General features: G+C 34.4%; 1 protein-coding gene across 2 annotated transcripts in view; it reads right to left on the bottom strand.

The window, feature by feature from the left end:
* The window catches only part of GPM6A (glycoprotein M6A), a 238695-nt gene that overhangs the window by 16381 nt on the left and 203584 nt on the right, over positions 1-18730 (bottom strand). For both annotated transcript variants that reach the window (XM_081046245.1, XM_081046244.1), the window contains exon 3: positions 5266-5422. In XM_081046245.1, coding sequence (XP_080902371.1) covers positions 5266-5422 — 157 coding nt within the window. The remainder of the gene's footprint in view (positions 1-5265; positions 5423-18730) is intronic.

The raw sequence follows: 18730 nt of genomic DNA on the forward strand, positions 1-18730 counted from the left end.
GGGAAACCACAGTACCCACTTAGATGGGCTTTTCCCTGCGAGCTATAATGTTATAGCAAATTCATAAAGCTGCATGCTATAGAGTAAATCTCTGCTGTGAGAAAATATTCTCATTACTACTAATGCATAAGTTTTGTTCCAAGAAAGATACAAAAAACTTCACTTTTGAATTTTGAGTCCAAATCGGTTATGTTTCAGGAAGTAGCAGTTCACAGTCCCTGAAGTATCCACATTAAACAAGCTAAAAATCTAATTCTATCTTCCCATTTTATGTTTTACCTTAAAATCTGATAATTACTATGACTGAAGAATTATTCAAATTGATCAAGTGTAATCCTAGGTAAAAATTTTTCAATATGTAATAGAATATCTCATAATTATTATAAGTTTATTTCTAGCTTTCCTTTGTGGTAATATGACAGATATATATTTTGTCATCTGCCCATGAAATAAATAAATAAGCTACTGTTTTATTTTTAATTGAGGTATAATTAACATGTAACATTGTATTAGTTGGAAGTACACCACATAACGATTCCATATTTGTATACTGCAAAATGACCACCACAATAAGTCTAGTTAACATCTGCTATGCATGTTACACATGTACTACTATGTTAGCGTTCAATTCAACAAAATTGCTATGAAAAATTATTTCTTAGTGGTTTAAAATTTTAAAAAATGTAATTACTATTTTGTAACCTCACATAGTTAAAAAATTATTTTTGTGTGTGATGACAACCTCAAAAATCTATGATCATAGCCATTTTCAAATATGCAATACAGTATTATTAACTATAGTTACCATGTTATACATTATATCCCAGGCCTTATTTATTTTATAACTAGAAGTTTGTACATTTTGACCTCCTTCATCTATTTCACCCATCCTGCAGTCCCCACCTCTGGCAACCACTTTTCTGTTCTCTGTAACTTAAATAAGCTACTCTTATCCTTATCAGAACAAACTCTGAGATTTTGAAAAAGTCTTCTGATTTTTTTCTTTATTAACATCTATTTTTAGATAAATACTTTCTGAAATTCAATTCTACTATATATCTGTTTGGGGAGAACAGTGAAAACAAACACATAAAAACTGGAAGAACTAAAAGTATTGGACTTGAAGTAAGAGGCCTGGGTCACTCGCTATGTTAATTGGGCTTATCCCTTAACCTTCAGGGTCCCTCCCTCATTCATGAGCTGGAAATGAGCTTATCTCTTTCAGAGCTATGATGCAAACAAAGGAGAAACTCATATATGAAATCACTTAACAGTAAACATGGTCCACAATAAATCTTACTTTAAAAATAAACTCAAAGAAAGTTGTTTGATTTAGTAAAATATTATTTTATATTTCTACAGGTTAGATATGGACAGGAGTAACTGACAGATGGTACACTTATTGTCTGTTGTCTTAGACAACACTGAATTTTAATTTCTAGTAGCTCTGGCCCTATTTATAGGAAGGAAGGGAGGGTGAGTATTGTGGACGTTAGACATATAAAGTGTCCTCGTTGGCTTTTCCTATTGCAGCCATTGGTTCATATAGCATTCACATATATTAAAATGCTGACCATTTTCTTCTAATTCACAAAGAAAACAATTCAGTAACATTTCTTTGGTTTGATTTAGGTTAGTAACTCGCTGATATTGGAGAGTAAAAATTGCCATCAAGTGATAGAGACCGCCATAATTAATATCTAGCGTATCTTGTTATCACATCATTATTTCAGTATCATTTCATCAGAAACTGCAAATGACTGTCAAAGTGTCTTCTCGTAGTATTTCTTGTGTTAGATATGCTATGCTATACATGTTACACATGTGTTACTATGTTAGCATTAAATTCAACAAAATTGCTATGAAAAATTAGTTCTTAGTGGTTTAAAATTTTTAAAAAATGTAATTACTATTTTGATCTCAACCTGGATATTCTAATCATTGTTAGAAATTTAGTAGGGAGGTTGAAATATAGAACTGCAAGAGGCAACATTTCCATGATCTTTGGACAAAGACTAAAATAGATGATTGCTCCTTGATTATGTAGCCATTGAGATTACAGTGTATTTAATTTGAGAATGACTTGTAAAAGGCAATTGGTTTTTCATGTGAATTCCTATCAATTTAGATGTGTGATGTCTAAGAAAATCAGTTTGTTGAGCTATAAACTTTCTGTGGCAACTTTAGCAGATGTGCACCAATTAGGGTAAAAATAACACCTTAGAAGTCAGCAGCCCTGATGACAAGCAGCCAACTGACTCTGACTCCAAAAGTCTCTGAGTCTATGAACTACCTCAACGCTCAAAAAATCTACCACATCTTGAATGGAATGTTATGATATAATAAACACAGTCACCTAGAAGGCAGACCCAAGCTTTAGTGAAATGAACAAATGGATCTACTAACATATGTAAAGTCTCTTTGTAACCAACCATAATACTATCAGGTTCTATTCAAGGGATGGTCTGTGAGGTCCCTTTCTCATTAACTGGTTCAAGGCCCAGGATATAAAAATAGTGCACTAAATCTTAACTCAGAGCCCCATCATTTCACAATAACAGGTATTTAAATGATATTTCCTCATTTGGAATGGATTTAAAGAGATATTAATTCAATCATGTTCCCACTTTAACGAAAAAAGGAAACAGCTTTAAATTTCATCAAAGGCAGCAAATACTCAGAGCTTAGAGATCCTGTGATCAAGAAGTCTCATTAGGCAGATAGTGAGCAGAGGACACATAGCCTCAAAGGATCATTTTTAAAGCTAAGGCAGACTGATAAAACAGGCTAACAGGTGAACGCATTAAACAAGAAGTACACTGTAAGATACACTCTACCTACAGATTGAAAAAAAATAAAAGGTGAACCAGAATGGAAATAGGAAAGAAAGAGAGATAAGTAGCATGAGAGGGTGATTGATAAAACTTTCTTTTGCTTCCCCCCCCCCCCCCATTCCATGGAGTCACAGCCAGGCATGATAAGCAAGCTGGGTGTGTGGTGGGGAGAGAGAGTCGGGGCTCTGTGGTGCTGGTGCTGCAGCCACCACTATTTACTTCTCCGGCAGTGGAGCTGGCCCCTTTCCTGCAGGTAGTGTTGGGACAGCCCGGGCAGGATTCAGGACTCTCACCCCCGCATTGCTGCTTCTGCAGAAGGCACAGGAAGGCAGCTCTTGCCTTTGCCTCAATCCTGCTCATTCTTCAGTGGCAGAGGGGGCGCCAAAGAAGGAGCCCACACAGCTGCTGCCAACCTTCTGGGCTGTGGGTGAGACTGGTGACACAATTGTTACTATTATAGAAAAAGATGTGGTCCATGTTTTTGCTTGAAAAAATTCTTATTTGAGCTATTTTTGAGATGTCTGAATAGCAAGCAGATAATTATTAACTGTGCATAGATATGCTTTCTCTTTTGTGATGTTTTACTCCTGCGTACAATCCTACAAAGTAATTTTACAATTCTCAAGGAAACAATAATCAGCTGTACTCTTCCTGGCAAAGGTTACTCTCCAAAGGTAAAAATGTGCGTAGAGACCCTTTTTCTCTCTGACTTCACTAGTGCTTTAGAATCATGGACACTTTGAGCTGGATTGAGATGTAGAGGTGATCTACTGTCTTCATTTTGTAAATGAGTAAATGGTGAGTGTCGTGCAAGGCATACTGTGGGGTCCCTGGTCCTGCTTCCCACATAAGAACGCAGGATATGGTGAGGCCAAAAGGGAACACCCACAGAGCCATAGGTAGGGGAGTCATACCACTATAGTCTCGCTGGCAGTTGGGTTGGAAACACTGGAAGTAGGAGCCACAGGATCTGCTCCTTTCTGTTCGCTTCTCTGCAATCCACAATCCACACTCTGCCACTTGCTAGCTCAGCCACCATCTTGCTAGGCCCCATTTGCTGCTAGCGTAGCCACAGCAGTTGTATTAGTGGCCAATGGCTCACTGGTTACAGCTGATGGCCAACTGGCCACAGCTGATGGCCATCCAATCACAGCTGATGGCCGTTTACTACCTGAGCCAGCACCTTTCCACGTGAGGCAGAGAGTCCGGAAACTGCACTCCTGTCTCTGTCCCCACAGTGAGCCAGAGGAGTTAAGTGACTTGCTGAGGTACACAGGAAGTGTTATAATGATATTGTCCCAATTAGAAGAAAAAGCCTATCGTTAATTGAATTCACTATACTCTATTGGCAGAATATAAATGAATCTAAAAATTAGAACTTGCCCTCCTAATAGAGAAATTGCTTAGTTCTCACTGACAATTGGCCCACTGAATAGTCACATTTTAATATTTAAAATAATCCAAGACCTTTAGCTTAACTTCCTCCAGATCTGTAATTTGATATTACTGATCAACGTAGGTATTACAATGAGCATTGTCCCAAGAAAAGAATGAGTCTTACAAGAGATTATTCCAGAGATAATTACCAATACCTACGACACAGGCAAACTTATCATATTATTATTACTACTGACACTGAGCAGCATAATATAAGTTGTTACAAGTTGGTAAAAAAATATGTTTGGTAGTTAAAAGGTATTTTTGAACTCTATTAATATGAAATATATGTTGTAATTAAATACATGTTCTTATATAACATTGGAAAAATCAGAAACACGTTAGTCAAGGTTGGAAGCTCCAATGTTCCATTATAGGAAAATGATTCTGCATAAAAGTGCAGAAGTACATTCAACCACACTGCTCTTAACTTTCACCACTCTTGCACTTTAATAGATATACATGCATTGTCTGAATTGCATTAGCTCCAGAGTGTGACAAGTTTGATTTACCATTAAATACCATGTCAATAAGGATTTAAAAACTAAAATAGTATAATAACATGTTTCTTATTTCATGTCACTATCAAACAGAAATTAATATAGTTCCTCCAAAATTTAAGGTAAAATACAGAAACATGTTTTTAAGGAGGAGAGACACATGTATTGTCTACAAGTAGTGGATTTTTCTGTTTTCCTAAATATTATATTAGAAATCTAAAACCATTTGGGAAAAAAAATCATAAATCAATTGATAGTTTTGCTCCCTCTAAATTAAGCTAGTTGTGTTGCATGTGATTTGAGAATTTGAAACTGAACTTTCATATGGAATAATCTTAATCTAGAAAACAATATTATTATGATTTAAGGTAGCAGTCAAAGGAGGGAATGTTACTGTGTTAAAAAATACTTTAATTCTTGGCAGATGAATACCAACACCTGTGTGCTATTGAAATAAACCCACATCAAACACTGAACACAGACAAATAACGTACCCAGGCGCTCACACATCTGCCGCAAGTGGTGATTTTGAAATCTCCATAGAGATCTTTGATGGCACCTGTGGTGAAGAAACCTTCCACCATCAGCAAAATGCCGTACACAAAGAAGGCAGCTGCGATGCCGTAGATCACGTACTTAAAGATGTCGATCCTGGGGGAGAGAAGACAAAGTGATTCATTTTAACAACTCTTATTGGCTGATCTGCAGCAATGGATTCTCCAGGGCTCAGGGGTCCTTTGGAATGAAAGGTATAGAATATTTATGATCATAATGGAGGTTGGACATTAAAACATTTTGGCTCTATATGCCTAATGTTTGTACATACACTTTGTTCTGCCACCTCCAGTATCTGCTGACAAGGGAATTTCTTGTTTGTAGGTTTCTTCCTCTTTCCTTCTTCCCACCCCTGTCCCTGGTTCACACCAAAGTAGTCTTGGATAAACAGTGAATCACATTTCCAAAGGAGTTTGCTTAAATTTATTTGTTCAGTAAGATAATCATTATATGATTGCTCTAATTATGACAAAATATCAAAAATAAAGATTTACGTATATATCACTGAGTTTTAAAAACATTGAAAGAAGAAGACAGCTTTACGGTCAATGATGCATTCATTTTTGATATAACGACAACCCCATTTTTCTTATTATAAAGAGTCAATTGTATTTTATTTCACACTTACTATACACCATCACACATATTTTCTGCTGATGGTAATGTCAATAATAAAAAAACTATAATTTTAAAAATAAGTTATAATTTTGACAAGTAAGCCTTTTAGGCAGAATCACTAATGGGTATTACATGGCTGGGCCTGAGCCAAATTACAGCATAATTCCATGGAGGAATGGGTAGGCACATATTCTTTCTTTTCTCACATTTGAGTGCCCATGTATTTAAGAGAGAGAGAGAGACAGAGAGACACAGAGAGAGAGAGAGAGAGAGAGAGAGAGAGAGAGAGAGAGAGAGAGAGAGAGAGAGAGAGAGAGACACACATAATGTCTATAACTTGCAGATGGATTTTTCTGTTGCTCTATATATTCTATGGGACCCCAAAGCCTTTTGGAAAGAAATCTTAAATTAATCATTTTTGCTGCCTCTAAAAACAAAACTAGTCATGTAGCCATTGTATGTGGAAAGTACATATTAGCTATAGTTCTGTTTTTGTTGTTTTGTTACCTATTTGTAAGAAAATTGCTTTATATTTCACATCTTCACGCTTCATTGTTACTATCTCCCCTCATTGAGTCAGTAGAGTAGGTAGGATGGCAGCAGAAAATGATGGAGAGATCCTGTTGACTTTATATAAGGCAGAAAGGAGGGAATAGAAAGCTTGCTCATGCTGATGGAGATTTAGAAATTGAACATAATGACAATATTTTTTAAAGAATACATGTATATAAAACTGAAAGCAACAAATGAACAAGACAAACAAAGAAGCAAAAACTCATAGATACAGACAACAGTTTAGTGGCTACAGAGGGTAAGGGGGAATGGTAAGAGGTAGAAGAGGGTAAAGGGGGTCAAATATATGGTGATGGAAGGAGATGTGACTTTGGGTGGTGAACACACAATGCAATATACAGATGGCATATTATAGAATTGTACACTTGAAACCTATATAATTTTATTAACCAATGTCACCAAAAAACTTTAATAAAAAGTGTGCATATAACAGGCACTTAATATATATTTAGTGAATAAAAGAATAAATAGAAAAAATACATGTAATGACATAAGTGAGTTCGTTGCATGTAAAGAGTGAGAAGAGCTTGCTAATGTTCAAGGTATCAGAGCAATTGTTTAATGACTGATTTCCACTGTCGGTAAAACTCTAAATATTGCCCAATTCTATTTGTCAAGGGCAATGAAGCAGATGATTGAATTGTGTAAGCCCATCATGCATGTCAAAGAATCTGAGGATCTAATTTGACATCATAAACATTTTAAAGAGTTTGGTTTAATGGGCTTTTCCATAAAATTTCTAGGTTAAAATGACATATTTAAAAATATATTTTAATTTTTATTTGGAAATAATTTCAACTTTACAAAAAAAGTTGCTGAAAATGAATACTACAAAGAAAAAAATGGCACATCCTTTATTTTATAACATTTTACCCCATTTACTTATTGTTTTCTTGTGTTTCTTTCTCGCTCTCTTTCTCTCTGGATAATTATATCTGAACATAAGAAATTCTCCACAGTACAGTTACCTATTTCAGGAATTATAACATCGATATGATATTTGTTATTTGTATTTCTTTATTATTATTATTATTATTATTATTATTATTATTTGTATTTCACTTTTATCCATTGGACTGACCCAATGATGCATTTTATAGAATTTCCCCTGTCTCAATATGAAATTCAGTCAAGGGGTTTAAGTATTGCATTTATTTGCCATGTCTCTTTAATGTCCTTTAATCTGATACATTTCCAAAGCCTTTCTTTGTCTTTATGACATTAATGTTATTCAAGAGGACAATCCTACTTCCTCCTTACTAAATAGAATGTTCTTTGTTTTGGGTTTGTCTGATGTCTCTTCATGATTAGGTTTGGATTACTCATTCTTGGACAGAATACTCTATAATGATATTCTGTCCATCTGCCCCTCAGTAGTGCTGCTGATTTTGATCATCTAGTCAAGACGATGTCTGATTTCCTTACTGGCTTCTGAGTTTCTCTCTCATAACTCCCTACATTTATCTCTCATAAAGATACATGTGATTCAATATAGGCCCCACCTGAATATTCCAGGTTAAGCTTCTCCTCTCAAGATCTTTAACATAATTATACCATATAAGGTAAAATTAATTCTTTGCCATATATGAGGGTAAGATTCATAGGTTTCAGGGATTAGAAAGTGAGTATATTTGGAAGGAAGAATTTTTTTTTTAACATACCACAATAACCAAGGTTGTTTTTCATTCTTGCAACAATTGTTTCCTGTAAAATTTTTTTCAAAGCATGAAAATAACAATCTTTTAGAGATACATGAGCAAAATAAAAAAGCCTATATAATTCTTTCTGGAGGCACTTCTGATCCCCCCCTTTCTATTGTGAGAAGAATCCAGGTGAGCATAAGAAGCCACTTGGAACATGAGAATATATAGGAGCTGAAAAGACAATCATCTTTCTAGGTTCAAAGAAGAGACTAGGGCCCATTTCTATAAAACTGAAAATAAATGCACACATGTGCACACACACACAATTTTTTACTGATTGTCTTATAGATTTCAATCTATAAGTCATATTGGTAAAATTGCTATGTTTCCTAACAAACTCTTGAGAAATAGGAATGGATGGATGTTTCCATATATATATATATGTTTACATATATATGTGTGTATACATATATATGTATATGTATACATATGTATATATATGTATACATATATATTTCCATATATATATGTATACATATATATATATATATATATATGTCACAACTTTAAACCCAAAATATTATTCAATGAGGCATTCCCACTAAAATCAGGAACAGAAATCAAGGATAATCTCTGCTTCTATGTAACATTGTTCTGGATGTATTTGCAAACTTATTTAGATTAGGAAAGATAATCAGGGACATAAGAACTGGAAATGAAGAACTAAAACTACTTCTATTTGCAGATGATATCATGGTGTACCTGGAAAATCTTAGAGAATCAATGATAAAGCTATTCAAATAAGATAATTCAGAATTGTATTATGATATAAAATTTGCATGCAAAAATCAATCACATTCGTACAGACAAATAATAACCAGTTAGAAGAAATACTGATAGAGGAAAATTTGATTTTCCTCTGGAAATGGGATTGCTGGATCTTATGGCAATTTTATGTTTAATATTTTGAAGACCCTCCACACTGTTTTCCATACCAGCTGCATCATCTTACATTCCCAGCAATAAAGCCCAAGCGTTCTAATTTCTCCACATCATTGCCACACTTGTTATTTTTTTGAGAGGGGTTGTTTTCTGTTTTTTTTATACAATGGCCATCCTAATTGCTGTGAGGTGATCTCATTGTGGTTTTGATTTACATTTCTTTGATGATTAGTGATATTGAGCAGTTTGTCATATACCTGTTGTCCATTTGAATGTCTTCTTTGGATAAATGTCTTTTTAGTCCTTTGTCCATTTTAAAATCAGGTTATTGGAGGTTTTATTTTTTTGTTTTTTGCTATTGAGTTATAGGAGTTCCTTTCATATTTTGGATATGAAATCCCTTATCCTATATGTGGTTTGCAAATATTTTCTCCCATTCTGTAGATTGCCTTTCACTCTGTTAATTGTTTTCTTTGCTGCACAGAGGCTTTTAAGTTTGATGTAATTCCACTTGTCTAGTTTTGCTTTTGCTACTTGTGCTTTCAGTGCCGTGTCCAAGAAATCATCAGCAATACCAATATTATGAATTTTCAGCCCTCTGTTTTCTTCTAAGAGTTTTATAATTTCAGGTCTTACGTTTAGTTCTTTCATCCATTTTGAGTTGATTTTCATGTAAGATGAGGGACCAATTTCATTCTTTAGAAAGTGAATATCCAGTTTCTCCAATACCATTTGCTGAAGAGACTACATTTTCCCCATTGTGTAGTCTTGACACCTTGTTGAAAATCATTTCACTGTACACGCAAGGGTTTATTTATGGACTCTGATTTTCTTCCATTACTCTATATGTCTGTCTTTATATCATTACTATATTGCTTTGAATACTGTAGCTTTCTGTTTTGAAATCAGGAAGTGTGAGGCCTCCAGCTTTATTCATCTTTCTGAAGACAGTTTTGGCTACTTGGGGTCCTTTGTGATTCCATATGAATTTTTGGATTGCTTTTACCATTTCTGTAAAAATTTCTGTTGGGATTTTGATAGGGATTACATTTAATCTGTAAATTGCTTTGGGTAGCATATAAATTTTAACAATATAATTTCTTTCAGTCCATGAACATGAGATGTCCTTCCATTTATTTGCTGCTTCTTTATTTCAGCAATGTTTTAGTTTTCAGCACATAAAACCATCACCTTCTTAGTTAAGTTTATTCCTAAGTATTTTATTCTTTTTGATTTTTATTGTAAATGGGATGGTATATGAATTCAGACTACTTAAATTTGTTAAGACTTGTTTTGTTACCTAACATGTGATCTGTTTTGATGTTTCTGCTGTTGGGTGGAAAGATCTCTATATACCTGTTATTCTCACTTGTACTATAGTGTTGTTGAAGTTCTCTGTTTTCTTATTAATCTTCCGTCTGGATCTCCTATCAGAATAGCTATCATTTCTATTATAGAAAGTGGAGCGTTGAAATCCTTGCCATTATTGTGCTGCTCTCTATTTCTCTCTTCAGGTCTGTCAATGTTTGTTTCATATAATTGGGTGCTCTGATGTTAGGTGCATACATATTTCTAATTGTTATATATCCCTGGTGAATTGACCTATTTTTCATTGTATAAAGTTCTTCTTTGTTTCTTTTCATGGTTTTAACTTACAGTCTATTTTGTTTAAAATAAGTATGAACACTCCTGTTCTCTTTGGTTATCATTTTTATGAAATCTTTTTTTCATCATTTTACTACTATATGTGTCTTTAAATCTAAAAAGATTCTCCATAGACTACATGCAGTTGGATCTTGTTTTTTTAACCTTTCACTCTATGTCTTTTGTTTGGTGAGTTTAATATACTTATCTTTAAAGTTATTACTTACAGGGAAGGACTGCTATTTAGTTAACTGTTTTCTATCTGTTTTGCAGCTTTTTATATCACACTTTTCATCTCTTGTCTTTCTTTCTATTTCATTGATGTTTTTGTAGTGACATGCTTTTGTCCCTTTCTAATTTTCTTTTGTATATCTTCTATAAGTATTTTCTTTGAGGTTACCATGGGATTTACATAAAACATCTTATAGTTAACAATCAATTTTAGTCTGATAACTTCAATCATATACAAGTACTCTAAACTTTTACTTCTTTCAACAACATACTTTGTTATTGATGTCACAAATTACATCTTTTTATATTATGCACCATTAACATATTTTTATAGTTACAGTATTTTTATACTTTTACCTTTTAACTTCTTTGTCAAAATTAAAAATGACTTATGCACCATCATTGCCGTACTGCAGTATTACACTGAATCTGTCTACATCTTTACCTTTGCCAGAGAGATTTATACTTTCGTAGGCTTTTGTGTTGCTATTTATAGTCGTTTTATTCCAACTTGAAGGGTTCTTTTTATCATTTCTTGTAAGGAAGTCTGGTGGTGATAAACTCCTTCAGCATTTTTTATATTTCTTTCGTATCTGAAGGGTAGTTTTGGCAGATATAGTATTCTTGGTTGGCAGTTTCTTCTTTTCAGCAATTTGAATATATAATATATCATCTTATTCCCTTCTTGTTTGCAAAGTTTCTGCAAAGAAATCCACTGACAGTCTTATAGAGTTTCCCTTCTAGATGAAAACTTGCTTTTTTCTTGCTGCTTTCAAAATTCCGTTTTTCATATTTGACATTTTGATTATAATATGCCTCAATGTGGATTTCTTTAAATTTATCCTAATTAGAGTCCACTATAGTAAATTCGAGGTTTTTGAATCTCGATGTCCATTTCTTTATGCAGATTTGGGACATTTTCTATCATTATTTCTTTAATTAAGCTTTCTGCCCCTTCCTTTCTTCATCTGGACTCCCACAATGTATGTATTGGTCCACTTGAAGGTGTCCCATAAGTCCCTTTAATTTTCTTCACTCTTTTTCTTTCTTTTTTCTTTTTGTTCTTCTGACTGGATAATTTCAAATGACCTGTCTTTGATTTTCCTGATTCTTTATTCTGCATGTCAACCTGTTTTTTAATCCCTTTAGTGAATTTTTCATTTTATTTATTCAACCCCCAAATATTTGTTTGGTTCTTTCTCATATTTTCTACCTCTTATTCCCATTTTGTTCATGCATCATTTTCTTGAGTTCATAAGGCATCTTGCTGATGGTTATTTTAAATTCCATGTCATATAATTCATATAACTCTATTTCTTTAAGATTGGTTTCTGGAGATTTATTGTATACCTTTTCAGGGTTATGTTCCCCTGTTTCTTCAGGTGTCTTGTAATTTTGTGTTGCGGGGTCCATGCATTTGAAAAAAAAGCTACCTCTCCTAGTCTTTAAACAGAAGAAAACCCTCACCAATTAGCCTGGTTAGACATTCTGGGGTCTCTGAAACCTTTTGGCCTGTGACTTTGAAGGGCCTGTGTGTGCAATTTCTCAATTAGAGAGGCTTGCTGGTTTCTTTTGCAGAAACTCGTAATTTTGCTCTTTCTGGTGACTGTCTGCAACACTAATAGTTCTGATTCTACATAAACAGGCTGATCCAATCTCTCTTGTTCTCAGAGGCCACTCAGCATCCAAAGTATGCCAGCTTGTATCAGCCCTCTGAGTTAAACAAGACACATACCAGTCCCTCTAGTAGCTGCTACACTGTAACGCTGGACATCACTCCACTCCTCTCTCTCCCTCCCAAGGAGGAAGCCTCAAGTTTCTCCTAATTGTGCCATTGCAGCAAGTTGCTACTCACTTTTCTTTGATCTCAGTGATTCACAGGTATCCAAAGATGCCGGTTCTGTCAGGGATTAGGATATTTTGGCATTATTATTCAGCTTGCCACAAGCAATAAACATTTTTGAAGGCTAATAATAATTTCTTGACATTCAAATATTCTTACATAATGTTTCTCTTCAAACAATCGGAGGATGGACGTTTCCTAATGTTACATTCCAAAATGCATATTCAAATTTTAAATAATCAAAATATTTAAATTATGATATACCTGACATTGTTTTACTGGCTCGAATCCCTCTACTTTATCACAAAAGTACTTTTATCAACATTCAATACATAAACTTAACAAGTATGTATTAGGAAAATTAAAATCTGGTTATCGATAAAAATGAGTTTTTTGTCAGTGATATATCAACAAAATGGATTAATAATCCTGTGATCATGAAGTCACTGATTCTGTGTCCAAAGTAGAATCAAATATCAAAGAATTATAAGTCTTACCTTTAGTTCACTACTTTTGTTTCCAAAATAACAGTCTATATTATCCTACTTCTTAATGAATTAATGAAACACCTAACCTCTTTCTAAATGCAAACTTCAAAATTTAACAGTGTTTCTGTAAACAGCTGTTTTACTGATTATAAAAGCAAAATATGTTCATTGTAAAAAAAAAAAAGCAAAAACAGAAAAGCAGATTATTCACTATTTATCCTTCCAGCTATTTTCATATGAATTCTAATTAATTCCAAGTTATGATTATATAGTGCTTCACAAACTTCATTTTTAACCAATATGTTATGAATATTTTAAGTTATTATATAACTTAAGACATTTTTTAAAGACTAGCACATTCTATCATTTGAAGGTATCATACTATATTTTCATAATTCTCTACTTTTGTTCAGTGGTAAGAATAATGAACCCTTCAAAAGATGTTCACATTTAATCTGCAGAACCAGTGACTATGTGACATTGGTAAATAGGATTTAGAAAAGTGGTTTTGAGATTTTGAGATTATCCTGTGTTATCTGGGGAGGCCCAATATAATCATAAGAGTCCTGATAAGAGAAGGAGAGATCTGAAGATGCTCCACTGCTGGCTTTGAAGATGAAAGGAGAACAGGAGCCAGGGAATGCAGGTGGCCTCTGGAACCTGGAACAAGTAAAAATATGGATTCTGCCTAGAGCCTCCAGATGGAATGCAATACTGCCAATACCTTAATTTCAGCCCATTTCAATAAGCCCAGTAAGACCCTTTTCAGACTTCTGACCTCCAGAAATGTAAAAAAAAAAATAAAATAAATGTGTGTGTGTGTTTTTAATCCACTAAATGTGTTGTAATTTGTTACAGCAGCTATAGGAAGCTAATGCATTGTGATTACAAACGGCACGGTCTATCTTTAGGCACAATGTAGGTTGTCTCCCTGGGATAAATTCTTAGAAAATTTTAAGGTACATATTGAAAATGGTGTCCAGAAAGTTTGCACCAAAATAAAGATTCATTAATAACAAGTAAGAGGGCCCATTCTCTCTGTTTCTCAATACCAGATATTACCATTTATTTTTTCTGATAAATTAATAGTTAAAAAATAATGGTATCATTTTAATTAATTTTCTTAGTTTAAATTTCTCAGTTTAATTAATTTTCTTAGTCTCTTAGTTTAGTAGTGTGGATGAATGTATATTTATAAGGTATTAACCACTTTGTATTCTTTAATGAAATATGTTTTTATATCTTGCTAATTTTTCTACTAGAATATGTATCTTTTTGTTGTTGAATTAATTCTTCATTTATTAAAATTAAGGATTTGTCCTGTAAGTGGTATTTTTTTCAGTTTTTGCATACATTTTAATGTTTTTATAATAGCTTAATGAGTAACATTTAATTTATATTATGTCAAATCTATAAATCTTTTCTTTTATGTTTCTTATATTGCTTATATATTCCTTGCCTCATAATAAGTGAAATCTTAATCTATATTTACTTCTAGCTTTTACAAATTAGTTTACTCTTAAATTTTAACTTTCAATTCATCTGAAAGTTGTTTGGTAAAAGTGTGCGTAGGGACATAATTTTATATGTGCTGATAAGTACTTATCTGAATGTCTGTGGCAATGCCATATAATACTAATTATTATAGCTTCTCCATTCCCTCTATGTCATGAAACTGATGCATTCTAGATATCAACTCCAGTACAACTACCACTCTCTGGTTCATATCTGTGGATGGCACTTTTTCCAAAATATTTTTCCTATGTCAGTACTTGAAAAAAAGGAATTTGTCTTGTCCTACCTTATATCTCTAAAGATTACCACAGTGAGTGGCACAGAGCATAACCCAGTATTTTTTGCTAAATGAAGGAATTCATTAAAAGACAAACCAGATAAAAGATTAGCCTGAAAAAGGATATCTGCATATTTGAAAGCAAGAACAATATAAAAGCATAATAAATTTTTAAAAATAATATATTTCCATACTTGATATTCACAATAACTAAATTAGCAAAATAGAAACTGATACTAAGATAGTTCTTGAACAAAGAAGAATAAGGTTTCGTTAGTGAATTAGAGACTGTAAGTATTTCAGAACTGGAACGTCATAACAAGCCTTGTCTGAATACCTTCACTGACAGGCAAATCACTACATTCCAAGGCAGCCCATAAAGCGTATAACGCTTTAGAAAACTAACTTTTGGGAAGTTCTTTGTATTGAGCCAAAACATTATTTCCCTATAACTTGGAATTCATTGGCACAACTCTCTCTCCGCGAACCACAAAAAAACAAAGCAAGTTTCCTTCTACTTGATAAACTTACTAATCTTTTTTGAATGAAATCATCATGTTCTTATTTGTAAATATTTTTTTCTACAGTTGCTGTATTCCTGGGTGTTAGAAAAGAAAACAGAAATTAGATCTTCAATTCAAATTCAGTGTAAAATCTACTCAGATGACTGAAACATCTAATCTAGTCAAACAGTAAATCACAGGAGCATTATGGTAAGTCGGTTGACTTAACTGTGGTCCAGGGACAAACAGACTTTAGGAAGCATGGTGTCATGTGGGGTCTCAGCTCCTGCTCCCCACATAAGAACACAGGATATGGCGAGGCCAAAAAGGAATACCCACAGAGCCATAGATAGGGGAGTCATATGACCATATTCTCGCTGGCGGCTGGGTTGGAGACACAGGAAGCAGGAGCTACACTGTTCGCAACCTGCCATCCACTTCCCTGCCAACCAACCCCACTTGCTAGCTGCAATCCTCTCTTGCCAGCTCAGCCACCATCTTCTTGCTGGCCCCCATTTGATGCTAGCGTAGCCACAGCAGTTATATTAGTAGCCAGTGGCTCACTGGTTACAGATGACGGACAACTAGCCACAGCTGATGGCCATCCAATCACAGGCCATTTACTACCTGAGCCAGCACCTTTCCGCATGAGGCCGAGAGCCTGGAAACTGCGCTCCTGGCTCTGCCCCCACACATGGTAGTACACATTTAAGTTGTGATACAGCTTCAAAGAAGACATCATCACCGTCACAGTCATTGTCACCGTCATTATCATTGCCATCATGTTCATCAACAGTTAGTACTTCTAATGTGCCAGCGTGTTATAATTGTTTTAAAATGGCAACTCATTTTATCCTCACAACAACCTTACAGCTAGGCAGCATTAGTAAGTCCCTTTTATTGATGAGGAACTGAGGCAGACAGGTTAACTTAACTTGTCCAAGGTAATACAGGTAGAAAGAGGCAGAGACCACATGATACAAACCTAGGGAGTTTGGGCCCAGAATCAGTGCTCTTATCCACACACTATGTCGTGTCTCTAACTAAATTCTTCATGGCTTATGTACTGGTTTTGTTGTTATTTTATATTAGTGTTGTTATTTGAAAAAAACAAAACACACTCATTTAAGGTCTACTAGTCTGGCTAAAATATTGTCTAAGGAGATGCTCACTATTTATTTTATCAGAAGTTAGGAATTCGGTATGGTTTTCTAACAGAAGTTCTACCTAGGACTGAAATTATTTTTGAGTCTCCAAGACTAATCAATAATCTCATATCAATACTAATTTGTCTGACCTTCAAACTTCTTATAAATAGAAGACTTAAAATCTGGTTTGGCTGTTAACCCCCTAGGTCACAACAGATGGTTTCACACTGCTGTGATTTCCATCAGCCTGTGAAACCTGGTTTTATCTTGCCATAAATTCCTGCTTTCTTTTTCTTTCTCACTCCCATCCATTAAGCTACTGATAACAGTTTCTTATTTCATTAACTTTCAAGGAATAAACATAAACTACAAGCACACTGAGATTTATACACACATGAAGTTAGTTGAGAGCAAGGCCAATACACCTCTTGTATCGAGCTTACTGCCTACTTTTGCTTTAGGCAAACAGGAACTAATTTTTATGTGTGCATTAAATATCAAAGAATTCTTATCTAGTAAACTCAGTTTTTGATGTATTGACCTCAAGTCACAGTCATAAAATTTTGAAAGTGAAATATATTCACTCTGCACATCAATAGTACAAATCCTGGATCCTCCTAATTTGTCAAAACCCCAAAACAATCCATGTCTAATAAATTATATGGGGGTATGTTTGTGCAGAAGGATGTCCCTTACTCATTCTTCAGGAGAATTATTCAAGAAGCCAAGTCACTTAATAAAGATAGTGATTTGAATTGTCTGATATCTAATTTTCTAACCAGTTTCTATATTTCATTGTCCTATGTGAATCTGCTTTGCAGAAGTAAAATACCTACCATATTTCTTGCTCACTCAGTCAAGTGAAACCTATGAAGCACAATAATGACACCTTTCCAAAGGACACTCGGATAAGAAAGTCTGAATCACAAGTCAGAAAATAGGTCTCATCACATAGCAGAAAGTGACAGGTCAGTGAGCTGTTTCCAGTGTTGAGGTGCCTAACTGGTTACAGCAAAGTTAGAAGTTGTACTTAAAGAGTGGGAATATCCTTAATGGGAATAGTGGGCAAAGTTATATACTCATGCTACAACAGTTTGGAGCCAACAAATGACCATAGATTTGAAAGACTAAGCTGACAGATTAAGGGAGGAAAAGCTTCTGGGAAACCAAGATGAGGAGGAATAGAGTGATACTTAAAAATATATTAATGGGTCACAAAATCTTTGACAAATTTACTCTCTTCCCTCTCTATGGAGGTCTCCATATCTCAAATGGAGTTTGACAAAATGATTTAATGGGTGACATCAGCTGAAGATGTAGGAGCTACATTTCATTGGTGAGGGCTGATGGTACTTAGAATTCTATGTTTAAAATAGAGATTGCATAAGCAATTGCATAAGCAAATAATGGGGATTATTTGCATATTTATTTATGAGAAGTAGATTTTGTATGCTAGACAGATGATTAGTGAAATGGAATAGTCATATTCCAGTGTGCCAGTCCTTCATATGTCTCCATCTATACTTGGAGATGTTGACCACATTGAGATATGTGTATATGTTTAAGAGGAGGGAGACAATGAAGAAACAGAGAGAGAAGCTGAGATAAAGACGGGAGTAACTCCTCACATGCTGAGGACCACAGGTGGAAGACTGGGTACTTGGGAAACCGGTTGTATCTTTTAGGTCACACATCCAGTCAACAGGCTCCTATATTTTTCTTTATAGGAGTGTGTAATATGTAGGAGTGTTTAATTTGGTTGAATCAAGCATGGGAACTGTAGAGAAAAGAAATGAACTCTCCGTGAATTACTAAGGTTGGCCAACAAGTCTTTTCTTCACAATCATTCTCTTACACATTCTTTCCAAACGAGCCTTAGCTTATTTCCAAGCAAGTGTTTTGCCTGCAAACACATCTTTCACTCCGCTCTGCTTTATATTGTTTTACTTCTTCTGTTTTCCCCTCACCTTATCTATTCC

This window comes from Rhinolophus hipposideros, assembly GCF_964194185.1.
Source record: "Rhinolophus hipposideros genome assembly, chromosome: 4".
NCBI classification, from domain to species: Eukaryota; Metazoa; Chordata; class Mammalia; order Chiroptera; family Rhinolophidae; genus Rhinolophus; species Rhinolophus hipposideros.